This window comes from Alexandromys fortis, unplaced genomic scaffold, assembly GCF_014885135.2.
Source record: "Alexandromys fortis isolate MF-2015 unplaced genomic scaffold, M_Fortis_MF-2015_v1.1 scaffold_30, whole genome shotgun sequence".
NCBI lineage: Eukaryota > Metazoa > Chordata > Mammalia > Rodentia > Cricetidae > Alexandromys > Alexandromys fortis.
The window spans coordinates 8150312-8165909 of record NW_026067922.1 but is presented as its reverse complement, the minus strand read 5'-3'; the positions used below and the strand labels follow the sequence as shown (position 1 = coordinate 8165909).

Here is a 15598-nt window from a genome sequence, read left to right as displayed (position 1 = left end):
TTTCCCTCCCCCCACTCCTCTCCCCCTCCCTCTCCAGTCCGAAGAGCAGTCAGGGTTCCCTGCCCTGTGGGAAGATCAAGGTCCTCCCTGCTCCATCCAGGTCTAAGAAGGTGAGCATCCAGACAGGCCAGGCTCCCACAAAGCCAGTACATGCAGTAGGATCAAAACCCAGTGCCACTGTCCTTGGCTTCTCATCAGCCCTCATTGCCCACCATGTTCAGAGAGTCCGGTTTTACTATCCTGAGTGAGGTAACCCAGATCCCAAAAGATGAACATGGGATGTACTCACTCATTATTGGTTTCTAGCCATAAATAAAGGACATTGAGCTTATAATTCGTGATCCTAGAGAGGCTAAATAAGAAGGTGAACTCAAAGAAAAACATAATTATCCTCCTGGATATTGGAAGTAGACAAGATTGCCGGGCAAAAATTGGGAACTTGGGGGTGGGGGGATAAGGGGAAATGGGGAAAGAAAAGTGAGAAGGGGAGGATGGGGAGAGCTTGGAGGAATGGGATGGTTGGGATAAAGGAAGGGTGAATATGGGAGCAGGGAAGTATATATCTTAATTAAGGGGGCCATTTTAGGGTTGGCAACAGACTTGACTCTAGAGGGGTTCCCAGGTGTCCAGGGAGATGTCCCAAGCTAGTTCCTTGGGCAGCTGAGGAGAGGGTGCCTGAAATGGCCCTATCCTATTGCCATATTGATGAATATCTTGCATATCACCATAGAACCTTCATCTGGCGATGGATGGAGATAGAGACAGAGACCCACACTGGAGCACCAGACTGAGCTCCCAAGGTCCAAATGAGGAGCTGAAGGAGGGAGAACATGAGCAAGGAAGTCAGGACTGCGAGGGGTGCACCCATCCACTGAGACAGTGGGGCTGATCTATTGGGAGCTCACCAAGGCCAGCTGGACTGGGACTGAAAAAGCATGGCATGAATTAGATTCTTAACACTATATAACACATAAGAATTGCTTTTACATAGGAAATGGCCCGATGTTCAGGAGCTATCTAACTTAGTCAACAGATATTTTCCAAACAGTCAGCATGTTTCATCAACATACATCAGAGCGAAAGGCAGATCAATGGATTCATTTTCTAGTTTTACAAAAAAACTATGAAAAAAAAAAGCTGCTGCCATGACTTGTAGAAGGAGCTGCGGGCTGCTTCCCGCCGCCTGTCTCCCAGCTGCCTGGCTAGCTTATGCCCCGAAATAACAGCACACAAATTGTATTCATTTAAACACTTCTTGGCCCATTAGCTCTAGCCTCTTACTGGCTAACTCTCATATCTTGCTTTAACCCATACCTAATAATCTGTAGCACCATGAGGTGGTGGCTTACCGAGAAGATTCTAGCGTATGTCCATCTTGGGCCGGAGCCTCATTGTGTCTGCTCCAGAGAGGAGAGGAATGGCAATTGCCTCACTTCCTCCCAGCATTCTGTTCTGTCTACTCCACCCACCTAAGGGCTGGCCTATCAAATTGGCCAAGGCAGTTTCTTTATTAACCAATGACCTTCCTCCATCAATGACCTCAAATTCCACATGGTAACTAATATTTAGGACAGAAGCATTTGTAGATTTGCTACAGCACTCAAGAATGGGGTCCACATCTCTAAGAAGAACTAGTGAAACCTTTGCTTCCTCTCCAGTGACTGGGTTTCTGTTTGGGTTTTCCTCTTGTACATCAACCTCAACACTGTATTCCATATGCTGGGCACAAAGAGAGAAGCTCTAGTCTGGAAGAAACAAGACTTTACAGAGATTGGATTTTAGAAAGAAGACTTAAAAGATGAAATAGAAGAAATTAAGATATGGGTAGAGTGAATCCTGCAAACCCAGAACATTCTTACATCCCTCCTAGATTCTTGCACAACACATGACACGTAATGAAATGGGAAGACACTGAATGAAAATAAAGCACATTTAATACATTATCAGAGGAGAACCAGAGAAATTTTGTTGATCTGGAAGGCTGTGGCATTCAGTTGGTAAAATGACTAACGACATGCATGGACAGACAACAGGCCATTGTTAAAATTACCAGCTAACACCACTCATATGTTCTGAGGAGTCTCCTTCCTGCCGAATTTGCAATGGTGGAAGTGGAAGTGAACCACTCAGATGGGGACTGTAGAAATCCCTCGTGCTTCTGTAACTGATAGTTTTAGACAGGAAAAGATGCAAAAGCAGTGCATTCCTCTGTGGCTTACAGAGGGGAGGGGCGAGTGTTAAGTGTGAACTTTTACTCACCTATATACTTGGGGTTGAGCCTCTACTCCCAATGGTAAGGCAGAGCCTAAGTATAATAGCTCCCTTGAAATAAGGATTCAGGTTTTAACTATGTCAGCCCTAGCCCCCGGTATATTAAGAGTGAAATCAATGACCTCCCACCCAACAGCTTAGCCTCCAGCACTAGGGTGCAATAAGAGCCCGAGAGTCAGAATTGTGAATTCTAAGATTATTTCCCAGCTGGATTCCCTGGCCCCACAACTGAATCTGTGCATTGTTGTTCTGCCTACAGACTGCAGTGCGGCTACTGGAAGAGCAGTGGACTGAGCATAGCTCCCTCTAGCCATGGCCAAAGCTCTAAGGAAATCCAGTTTTCATTGTGTGTATTTTAACTTTTTTCTCTTAACATAAACAAGTAGCTAAACCCAGAGCCAGGCCCTCATGGTGGGGCTCTAGAAATAAGAGGCAAATCCCTTCTCAAGTCACTGGAAAGATTAAAGGAGAGAAAGCAAGGCTAGCACCACCTCTCCACAGCTCACACTGTTGGTCCCAGGGGCTGTGCCACTTTGCTTTCTCACTGAAATCATCTGCCAGGATGTCGGTTACCTGGGTCATACCAGACTTTGGCACTTCTCTGCTCAAAGGAGAGATAATGGCTAGCATCTCCAGTACTCACAAAGGGAGACACGTCAGGCTTCTAAGGAAGTTCCCATGCAAAGTGTCGCTTAGGCTGACCCCATTCCTGGAGTAAACTCCCAGGCGTCTGACTGTATATGAAAACGGATGGGTCATGGCCTGCTTCCTGCATTGTGTTATGTGTTATAGAAACAAGACCCTGGAGTGGATTTTGAAAGACATAGCTTTTGTTAAAGATAAGAAAGGCTCTTCCTGCCAAGCTGGCAGGATAGAGTGTCTAGTGGTTCTGACAGAAGACAAGAGACGGTTGGGTCAGAAACAAAGACCTTTTATACTCACAGGAAAAGTGGCCGTCAGGGCACCAGCATTTTCTGCGTCAGTTCCCCAAGTCCTTAGGCTCAGAAGCAGTACTTAGAAAGCGACACACACGAGGAACAGGTTGCGAAGAGCCCCACACTCAAAGACTATGAGCCTGCTGTACTGAACGGCACGTGTATGTGACCTGCTCATAGGAGACAGTACCTTCCCAGGCCATGTCTATAAAATGCCAATGAAAAGAATCTTGAAGCAATTTTTAGTCAGTTCCTCTGCACACGAGCCTCGCTGAAGTGTGAGAGAGCTGTAGAAAATTACTTTCCAGAAGCCTTTTGAAATTCCTATAATTATTATGTTGGGAAAGAGTCCAAAACTATCTTTTAATGTCTTTTAACTCTTCCCTGATTCATCTGTATACTTATGAGTGCAGGTGTGTATGAGTGTGGAGGCCCAAAGTTGATGCAGAGACTCCTTCTCTATCACTTTTCCACCTTATTCTTCGTGCTAGAGTCCCAGAGACAAACCCAGAGCTTGCCCATAGGGCTAGTCTGGCGAGTTTGCTTTGGGGATACCGTTTTCATCTTCCACGGCCGGAACTGCAGGTTGATGAGGTTCTCTTGCTTGGATAGCAAGTTCTTTAACTGCTGATCTGCCTCCTCAGCACAGCCAGGACTATCTTACTGCTGTCAAACTCTTTAGTAAGGAACATAAAATGCAGGTTCTTAGACACAGCTTTCCAGATCTAAGTGCTAATGAACTTGGGAAGAGCAACATTTACTCTGACATTTGAGGTAAAGACGACACACTTAAGTTTGAAAAGCTATGTCTCTGTATTTAGACTCATGAGCCCACACGACAGGGACTTACACTTATTCTCATATATGTCAACACATGCTCTTTTAGCTCTTGTCAGTCCAGTTACATATTCCCTTTAGTAAGTCCAGTCCTTTTCCTTGGGTATCTTGAAATTAGAAAACCATAAGAAAATAACGGCAGTTTAGGTTTTCAAAAACTTAGAGGCTCTGTTTGTCCCTATCCTGGTTGAGAACAGTGCTAAGATGCCATCAACAAACTACTTACTTCCAGTTATGATGACTATGCTTCAGATTTTCAGTTAAAAATTGTTAGTTATGATCAAATTGAGTAGTCAGCACAGAAAACTGAACATCATATGATCAATGTACACTTTGTGTGTGTGCGCAAATGGTACAATTAAAATAATGATAACTTTCTAGCAGACAGCTTTGTTCCAATATATTTTCAGAATATATTTAGGAATATTAGTTGAAGAGTCAGAAAAATTAAGTAATTTTAAGCTGAAAAAAAATCACCATTTCATAAAATTGACAAGTTATCAAAGCAAAAATGAAGGAAGGATTTTCCTGAGCCCATTAAAAGTTTAATTATGTGGGTATTATACAGGCTTCTGGAAGTGTGAGGACAGATGGTTAGTACGAGCATTTTGAGAATTTCTCTCTCTAAAATAGCTGAAATCAAGGCTCCTGGCTCAATCAGAACGGGGATCTAGGCAATAATGACAACCTCCAGCTTCCATGATATGGAATAGTCCAAACAAAAGCTCCCTTGTGTGCACTCTAAGTTACTGATGCAGCCTCTAACTTAACACAGAGGTCACGAATGAGCTAGTCCAACCCGTCTCAGCCTTCCTTTCCAGTGCTAGAATTACAGGCCAGCTACACACCCACCTGGCATTTCCACAAGTTCTGAACTCTGGCCCTCATGCTTTGGGGACAAGTATTTAACCCACTACGCTGTTCCCCCAATGGAACTGACCAGCACATGCTCGGTGTACCATTCCCTCCATCCTAGTCCCAGAATTATCTGAGAAAACTGGCAATATTTCACAAGCACCTGCATATTTAGTGACTATTTGCTACTGACACTAACTAAATGTTATAAAACTGAAAAGGGCAAAACACAGATGTGACTCAAACATGAGAGTACTGTTTTGGTTTTTAAGTATTGCTGCTTTCTTCCATGTTGAATTAGGGGACTTTCATTCTTTCCTGTAAGTCAGTTTGTCAAGTGGCTGCAGCTGTTTATCAGACAGACTCATTGTCCTTGAAGGAGAAGGATTAACATACTGTTCTCAGCCGAAGCCATTTTTTACCTTAAACTTTCTTGTACTTCTGGACATGAACCCAGACACCATTAGCTGGGCAGTGCACCTGATTATTTATCTTCCTCCAGGCGCTGATAGCAGCTTACTGTTGCTGCAGGCACAAATACACAACAGCTACCACAGAACATCCAAGTACTCTATGAGTAGAACTGCTACAAACCTTTGTACCTTCGGTAAGAGTGATACTGAGCTCTGCTCCTGTGACTCCTCACAAATAACAGGATGATTAATGTAAAGAGGCAAAATAATTATGTAATTCTGTTCACAAATATGATGATGTCATACTGTGACACTCATACAAAGAGCTTCAAATACAAACAAAAAATTTGTAGGCACAGTAGAAAAACAGAAGCACAAAAGGTTAACAGGGCTGGGCTCTAGGCAAAACCAGACCTGTGATGGTCCAGGGGGTAGTGTGGCCTCCTGTGTGCACAGGGCCTCACCAGTTTCTGTGGAAATGGAATGTTGAGAAGATTGTGAAAACTCCATCCCATCACCAAGCACTGATTAGCGTCTCCCCCACTGATCTAAGTGACATTTTTCAGTGTTGAGACACACAGCTTTCTTAACCAGCCTTAGCCTTCTTCCCCATGTGAGGAGTGGGACAGCAAGAACACCTGTGCCTGAGAACTATATGCTGAAACGTGTTGTGTGCACTGACGTCCAGTGCATGGGAGGCTCTCAAAAGCATGGAAACAAGTTGGGGCTTCTATGGATTTATCAGTTCAGGAAGAATATCAGACAGTAAGTGCTCCAGAAATGATGGGCATGCTAGAAAAGAAGAAGACTTGAAGAGAAATCCCAAAGACCAGCTCTGGAAGATTTAAGCAAAAACAAATAATTTTGATGGATTAGAGCCATGGAACAAAACAAAAACACTTATGACCACACTGAAATAAATAAGTAAGTAAAAAATATATTTAGGTTGACAAGTGATGGAAGAAAATCCAATCATAGTAATATTACTCTCATGCAGTAATTACCAATTCATGCTAAAATAAGTACATGAAAGAACGATGAGAGAACATAATAATAATAATCTCAAAGTATCTAATAAACTACCTAATAATCATAAAAAAGTACTCCTTTAGGTTGATACTATTAGTCATGAAACAAGTCCTGATGTAATGCATCAAGAAAGACACATCACTTCTGTGGTCTCCTACTAAAAACACAAAACCTGAACACACGACAATGTCAAATTAAATGACATTTTACGAAATAATTTCCCACTGCATTTTACAAGTAAAAAGATCATAAAAGACCAAACACATAAACCAGACTAAAAAGTTGTTACAGATTTAAGGAGATAGGACAAGCACAGTGTGTGACCTGGGTGGATGTGGTTCAGAAAGGGACCAGAGAGGTTACTGACAGCAGAGGAGCTGGCTATCAGTCAGGAAGCGGTACTAAACTCGTGTGGCTATGATTGAGCCATTACTATTTGCAGAATTGAACTGAAAAATACACAGAAATTTATGTACACTTTACACACCTTTTTTTTTTTGCTCAGGGCAACGAGATGAATAATATATTAAAATTTATCTGGGGCTGGAGAGATGGTTCAGTGGTTAAGAGTCCTGGCTGCTCTTCCAGAGGACCCAGGTTCAGTTCAGGAACCACGCCATTTGAAACTCCAGTTATAGAGGATCTGAAACCCTCCTTGGGCCTCTGAGGGCACTGCATGCCTGCAATGCTTCTTCTTTTTTTTTAATTTATTAAAGATTTCTTTCTCTTCCCCACCTCTGCCTCCCCTTTCCCTTCCCCTCCCCCATCCAAGTCCCCCTCCCTCATCATCCCAAAGAGCAATCAGGGCAATGAAAGGAGACAGAGACAGAGACCCACATTGGAGCACCGGACTGAAATCTCAAGGTCCAAATCAGGAGCAGAAGGAGCGAGAGCACAAGCAAGGAACTCAGGACTGCGAGGGGTGCACCCATACACTGAGACAAGGGGGATGTTCTATCGGGAACTCACCAAGGCCAGCTGGCCTGGGTCTGAAAAAGCCTGGGTCTCGCTGAACATAGTGGACAATGAGGGCTACTGAGACCTCAAGAACAATGGCAATGGGTTTTTGATCCTACTGCACGTATTGGCTTTGTGGGAGCCTAGGCAGTTTGGATACTCACCTTCCGAGACCTGGATGGAGAAGGGTGGTCCTTGGACTACACATCTTTTTGTAAGTCTGACATCACTTCAAAATAAAAGTACAAACCTCAGTTGCTCTGCTTTCTTCTCAATGGCCAACAGTTAAACACTCTTATTTTTTCTTTCCCTTTAGTTCCCTGCAACCCACATGAGCACAGAAGACAAGTATCTTTGTACAGCATGGCCAGTGTGAGGAGATTACTGGAATCATGCACAGAAAGGAAATAGCAGAGTGAGCAGTGTAACAGGAGGGAGTCTTGGCTAGCTGCTCATCTGACATCTAGACTAAATCTGCAACCAAGAAAGTTAAACTCGCTAAATCCAACCACAAACTGGAAAAAAATTAATTAAATAGACAGTTCTCAAAAGAGAAAATGCAAATTACCAATAGATATATAGGAAATGTTCAACATCCTTACTCACCAGGGAAAAACAAATAAAAGCCATACTGAGATTCTATTCCACCCTGGTCAAAATAGCTCGAATAATGAAAATAAATGCTAGTAAGGATGCAGGGAAAATAAACCATTAGGCACTAGTGGTAGGAATGCAAATAGGCCAGACACCAAGGAAGTCAGCATAGAGATCTTTATAATACTAGACACAGGGCTACCTTATGATGCGGCTACACCTCTCCTAGGTAAAAGAGCTAAGATATTCTACATCAGCGCCCAACAGAAGGAACTGCATATCACAGTGATCAAGGGATGGGATTAGCTTACATGCCCATCGAGACGAGTGGATAATGTAAATGTGATGCACACACAATGGAGGTTTATGAAGCCATAAAGAAGAATGAAACTATATCGCCTATTGGAAAACGAATAGAAATGGAGATCTATAGGTTAAGCAGAATACGCCAGGCCCAGAAAGGCAAACACTGTGCCTTGTTTCTCATATGTAGACCCAGAATTTCAAATTTACACAAGACATGCGGGCAGACAGAAGACTGCTGAAGAAGAGGAAGGGGGCCAGTGAGAATGGGGAGAAGGACAAGAGGCAACGGGACAGTAAGATCAATCCTCACACTGCTGTGTACAGTGTCCTAATGAAACTCTCACTAGGGACAACTAACACACAGTAATGACATTTTAAAAGTCACTGGATACGGTTATCCACTACACAGACAACTGACCTGACCTGAGCCCGAGAAGAGAGAAGGGAAGACGGGAATCACATCTGGGGACATTTGTTAAATTCAAGTCTATTCCTGGGAAGTTATCATTACTAGGGCACATTAAGCCTACAAAGACATTGTCTTTGTGGAGACCAACTGAGCCTCCCTGCGTCACTGTTGCTCCAGCATGCTACAGAAAATGCTGTTTAGAAATAGAGCAAACTGACGGCTAGATTAAAGCATACTGATAACTTGCCTGAACTCAGGGCCTCGATTCTCCTCCTGCACTGTCCAGCAAGTTAAGTAGCCCACGTCCCTTCTACTCCCAGGCAAAATTAGGAACAACAGTAACTGCCTCCACCTCTGTCCACATCTGAGCATGGTATCAGGCTCTCTTCTCCACCCATGTCCATCTCCACTGCAAGAGCAAAGTTCAGAAACCAGACCACTGCCTCAGTCCTCCTCCTCATGGTCAGCTTATTTCCCCAAACAGCAATCTGCTCAAACACCACCATGCCATCATGTTTCCACATTCCCTGATCAGAACACACGTGGCTCCTGAAAGCCTGCCCACCCCATGTCACCTGAAGCCAATGGTGTCTCACTATTTTCACACAACTGCCTGGTTCTGATGAACTAAACAGAGAAGTGGTCTCACTGCCTTGACATATGCTGCTACATGTGATCTTGAGGCTTGTGTTACATGTCAACACTTACCTTGGTGTCTGGACACTTTACTGACTGCTGGCAGTAAGAAGTCCCCACCCAACAAGGACCATTACAATTTTTATGCCATTTCATCTGCACAATGATTATGCTATTCCCACTTATAGATGAGAGAATTACTAAGTTTCTCCAGCTCACAGCTAGTGGGTAGTGAAACTGGGGTTTGAATTCAGGTCTCTGTATATGAAAACTCATGGGCTCCAGAAGCAAGTATCTTACTTATTTCCACACCCACAGCACTTACAGTTCACAGGATATACTACTGGCCTGAAGAATGTCTGATAAATATTTCCATAGTGCTTTATCACAACAATCATTAGTGAGCAGGCACAGAGTTTCCCAACATTCCATTTGAACAGTAGTTAACACATACAGCACTGTTGGGAGACTTTGTGAAATGGCAAAGAAATGCTTTCTGTTATCCTTCAAACTCCTGATTTCTCATGTCTAACAAAACCCAATACATGGGAGGAGAAAAGGCTTCTGGAACATACTGCATGTCATGCAACCAGACTGGGTGCTGAGTACATGAATGATGACTCAGTGCTGGTGCCGAGTATGTGCATGTCCCCAGCAAATGGAGATTTGCAGCACATAGCCAAGAACACAGCCTCTGGGACTACAGAGAACCGAGGTGAAGTTCCTGCCTCAGCCCTCACAAGCCAGTCACACAATATCACCTAAATTAGGGAGGATGCTAACCACTCCCTATGACAGTTCTAACGCACACACAGATCAAACTCACAGTCTCCTGCTCTGCCCCAAATAACTCCCGCAGAACTGAGAGGGAGGATCTCTCGAGGAAGGGAACCAAAGGGGTCACACTGGGAGATTCATTAGATCTACAAGCGGTTAACATGGCTGCTCTCTTGACTTTAATCATTGTGTGGAAAAGAGATCAAAATTCTCTTTGGGAATGTTAGCTCTCCTGCTCATGTCTAAAAATGATGCTTGCTGCCATTTGAAAGCAGCAAGCTAGTCAGAAGTCATCATGAGGACAGTGTGGCAAACTAAATCACATCAACCCAGATGCAGCAGGTCATGCTTAAAGGACATCTTCCCATCACCCCAGGTAAATCATTTGCCTCCAGATAACGAGTAGGTGGTAAAGGCAAGAACAGCACTCTGAAAGCTGGAGCTCTGTCTTGCCATTTGAAGCATGACCTTGGTCAGGTTCTTAAAGACTTAATATTTATTTATTCAACAAATATTTACAGAGTATCTTTCAGATCCCTACCCTCAAAGAATTTATATTCTAATGGAAGAAGAAAGATATGATATAACAAACAGGCAAAGAGTTGGGGAGGAAGTTTTCAGATAGTGGCAAATGACAAGAATGAAGACAGCAAGGAAACAGATTGTACTGAACTGCAGAGTCATTTCACAAAGGTCACACTTGAGACAAGCAAAACTCCAGCAACTTTTCAGTTTTGGATGCCCATATATTTTCCTACAAAACAGCTACTGAGCAGGGAGGTAACAAAAGCCTCTCATAGCTCCAGGACAGCAGGACATCACGGCTGTTGGAGATACATTATCTCTGGGAACAATCCGCACCTGTACTAGATTAATTGGATCAAATGTGGACTCTTAGCTTTGAAGGCATTTACTGCAATAGTAAATTATTTTCAGCAAACTCCATATGGTTTTGCATATTGAATTTCTTTAGGTCTACCTGAGAAGAGAAGTTTATACTTTACTAATATTTGCCCAATGAACGTCAGCTGGGCCCTCACAGGAGTGTTAGCATGGACTCACTTTTTCAGACCAGGCAGTCATGTGACTTCATAACATGAGTAAGTGTTATCTTAAACTAAATCTTTCCAGCAATATCATACACCGCCAAATCCAGATGTACCGAAAAGTAAAAAGGCAAAACTTAACTCCATGTCCCCCTTTATATAAAAGTATGGGAAAACCTGAGGTGCTGAGGTATGGAAGCTTTAAAAGGAAACATCAGTATTTTAACCCACATTTTTCATGCACCAGTTAACTAGAAAATTACAAAAGCTGAAAACCTCTGATAAACTGTACCAAGGGATTAATATAATACGCCCTCCCCTCCTCCTTCCCACTCATACCATGCAGAGCTGCGTTTCTGGGAAGGAAATTAAAGCCTCTCAAACTGCTGAAAACTGAGGGTCTCTGAATTTTTAATTCCATTAACTAACCATTAGAAAACTAGAAATTGCTATCTCTCTGTGAAGCAGTGAGGGCAGGCGTCACAGCCATGTTGGATCTTGCAGGCACTGGTGGTTTCCCAGCAACACAATGGGTTGTGGGGCCACTACTTTGGGCACTTTGAGGATAATTAAATATTAAGCCCCTCTTTGATGTATGCAAAGTCTGCCTAAGAGGATTACCAGCATGGCGAATATGGCACCCACATTTTGTTCTTGTAATGGAGCACTGTGGTATCATTATCTATTCTCATCTCCAGTCTGTAGAGTGGGTCTATCAGCAAGAGAACTGTAAAGGGTCCTGAAGGAGAAAGGGGCCAAGGCAAAACAGGAAACACTGTTCTCCAGGCACCTGGGATGCAGGAATGGCAAGGACAGAATGACTGAGTAGGTGAGTGGACCGTTTCTACTTTGCACACAAAGTGTGAAGGTCTCAGTGGAACAGTCCTCCCCAGGGTGACAGACCTAGTGGAAGAAGGCTGATGGAGACATGAACTGCCCACAAGTGCCCAATCTCACCAGACTTCTAGAGAAAGATAACACAGTCTCTGAAAACTGGCAATTGAAGAGATGATTTAAACCATAGACACAGTTAACACAACATTCCAGATGCAGATCGTTTTTCATTCTGAAACCGCTGCTTCCTTTCCCAAAGACCAAGAAAGCTCTTCAGCTAGAAGGGAAAATTCCTCACCCAATTCCCTTGTCCTCTGAAAAGGCCAGGCAGACACAGAGGAGATGCAGTCACCACACTGTTCCTCAGAGAATACCCAGGACAGCAGCCGAGCAACGCCAGCATGGGGTGTGCTCATTTGCACTACCAAATATTTAAGGAAGCTGACCATTACCTGCCAGAAGCAGGAAAGCTGCTCTTATCTGAGAGGAAAGTAGACACAAGGAGAAAATAAAAATGTAAATGAGACACAGGATAACTTTCACTTGTCACTCTGAGACTTCCAGAGGGCCTGAACATTTGCTCCTTCACAGAGCAAATACTCCTGAAATGAAGCTCATGGACCTCAAGGATGATAGCAAACAGGCTACAGCCACAGCAACAAAGTAGAAACAGTGAATGAGAATCTGAGGAAGAGCCCCCTGGAGAGGCGAAGGGTTTTTTCAGTCGCTGTCCATCGAGGGAAGCCAAGGCAGGGGCTTCAAGCAGAGATCACGGATGACCAGATTACTAACATGCTTTCCAGCTCACCCTCTTATGGAGCACAGATCTGTCTACCTAGGGACAGTGCTGCTCATAGTGGACTCTGGCCTCCTTGCCAGTCCCTTAACTGAGCTCCCTCAGATGATTTTAGGTTGTGTCCAGTTGAAGGTAAAGCTAGCTAGGACCTGTATCTTCCAGAGTTTTTATGATACAGGGAGACGAACTTTAAAAAGGAAGAAAGAGAAAAGAAGGATGTAGAAACAAAAGATAACTAAAGGAGTTTTAACTTTTGAGAATTCAAAGTTCAGTAAAGTTTGCAGTGACCAGAGAAGTTCCAGAGTGGAGGCCTGTGGGAGCCTCCAAAGGTCTGAGGGATGAAGACATTTGTCTCCCTAGCCCACAGTGGTACAGGAGAAGGAAGGTCATGTCAAAAGGTCACAGGAAAGCCACCTACCTTTCCAGGCATTTCTCCTGGAAAAAATCAAAGTCCATTTAACCAACATCATCAACAGTCCTGAAGATGGGCATGTGGACATGTGTTTAATAAGCACAGTCATGTTCAGCCATGTATGAAAATCAGAATAGACTTTATTACCCAGAATCTATCACTAAGCAGTTGGTACAAGTCTGCAGCCAGCATATTGAACCTAATGGAAGTCTGCATTACCAAAATGGTTACTATTAGCAGCTGAAGCTGACTGAGGAAGGATGTGAACGTAGATGCGGCTTACCTGTCTCTGAGGCCATGCGGCTCTGAGAATGGCTTCTGTTCGGAAGAACACCAGAAGCTTGCTGTCCTCCTCACTCAAATGGAAAGACTGCCCCAAGATCTGGAGCGCCTGGATTCGAGGCCTCACAGGGCAGGTGTCGTCAGCACAGAAAGGCCGCAGCCACTGCAGCAGGTCCTCAGCAGACACCAGCTCCTCCCTGCAGAGCAAGACAAGATGGGAAGAGAGGCTTTTGTGTCCCTCCTATAATCAAATGCCACCACTGACTTTGTTTTCTAATGAGAAAAAAAAAATACGTTTTAAGTGACTTACAGCAAACCATACTGGAAGATCTAAAAACTATGTAAAATAAATGGAATTCTTAAACAGTAGCCTATTAAACTGAAAACTGAGCTTCATAAAGCTGACAAGATGTAACCACTAACTACTATGCTCTTAGTTTATTTCTTTGAAAATTTAACAAGTTGGAAAGCTTGTCTAATTGCTTGTACTAACAGTGTCAGGTCCCAGGCTAGTAATTTTATATACTTGATTACTAGTTGGCAACAGCTGTGTAAACAAGACATCACCAATTACATTTGCCAGGACAGATGTAGCTTCGGGGAGGTGGTAAAACGTCCCCAGGACCTGTCATGTATAGTGGTTTGACCCCACTGCCTGTGTTTCTCCATCACTTCTCACTTTGACCACAATTTATGCATGTGGGTAGGTAATCACTTAGTATCATCTAGCAACAGAATGTGAATGCTTAGATACTATATGGCTGCGTGGTCCAGAAGGATGAAGTGAAGAGGATGTTCTGCAAACCTCTCCTCCAACCTAGGATCTGTTTTCCTGTAACCCCAAAAGGGCTATGTCAGTGAACACACTCACTTGCTGATGTCAGTGATAGCTGCTAAGTGTTACCCATGGCAGACTCCCTTCCCCAAGACCCTGCATTATGCAGTGTTTGTACAATTGCATCCTTACAAAGCTCTTTGTATAAATCTCCTAAATTGAACTGCAGACCAGGTCAAACATTATGCCAATTCCTGCTCTAACAAGACCAAAATAATATATTGAAAAACAAAAATTTAGATTCTGTGTTGCCATTGAACATGTCTCTCAGCATCTACCACAGCACACTGTACAAATATTATACACAGACAATCAGGCACATACATATACTGACAAATGCTATCTTATGGCAACTTACATTAAACATAGAATTAAAGAAAAAGGAAATTATAAAATGTAAAGAAACATTTCTAAATTTATGAATCATCTGCTAATCTTACCAATAGCTACCCTTTCTTCTCAGTACTTGTTAGAAATGAGAAAAACTAGGGGGTGGGAGATAGCTCAGTCAGTAAAGTGCTTGCCAACACACATGAGGAACTGATTTCAATCCTCAGAGACCATGTGGAAAAGGCAGGCCTGTGGGCAGGCACATAGACTTTGGTGTAAGGGCTGGAGAGGAAGCTCAGTGGTTAAGAGCACTAGCTGGTCTTGCAGAGGATCTGAGCTTGGTTTTCAGCACCAACACCAGGCAGCTTCCAGGAGGATGCCCTTGTGGCTTTTCTAGTCACTGCACACACATAGTACAAATACTATACATAGACAATCAGGCACATACATATACACACAACTAATATAACTTAAAAACAATAAGGAGGACAGGGATTGAGGAAGGCACCTGAAAAAAACTGCTTATCTCCATTTACACACATGTGTACACACATGCATTCACATCTATACACACAAGTGAAGACATACTTAAATCTGTGTATGTACACACACACAGCTACATGCATGAAAACCCATACATGAGTGGAAACATATATAGTCATGTATATGTACACACATACATGCATACACACCTGTACACAGCTGAAGACATGTACACCTATGTGTATATAAACACACATATATGTATGTACACCTGTACACACAAGAAGACATACATCTATGTGAATGTGCACACACACATGTATGCACATTGTACACACAAGAGAAGACATAATACTATGTGTATGTAGACATTCACACAAACTGAAAAATATTTATGCAAGAAAGAGAATGCACAGGTATTCCCTGAATACTTCCTGTCTGTAGACCTGTATCAACAAGATCATTTTAGACTTGTTCTCAGCGCCATCATTTTCTAAGTCTAAACAACAACCATGACTGTCATGCTCCCTCTATAGTTAAAGGTCTTGGGAAAGCATCTGC

The 15598-nt window shown here is 43.2% G+C and overlaps 1 protein-coding gene across 2 annotated transcripts in view; it reads right to left on the bottom strand.

Moving 5' to 3' along the window:
* Window positions 1–15598, bottom strand: part of Nbas (NBAS subunit of NRZ tethering complex) — a 291403-nt gene that overhangs the window by 20288 nt on the left and 255517 nt on the right. For both annotated transcript variants that reach the window (XM_050141900.1, XM_050141901.1), the window contains exon 48: window positions 13391–13586. In XM_050141900.1, the coding sequence (XP_049997857.1) occupies window positions 13391–13586 (196 nt within the window). The remainder of the gene's footprint in view (window positions 1–13390; window positions 13587–15598) is intronic.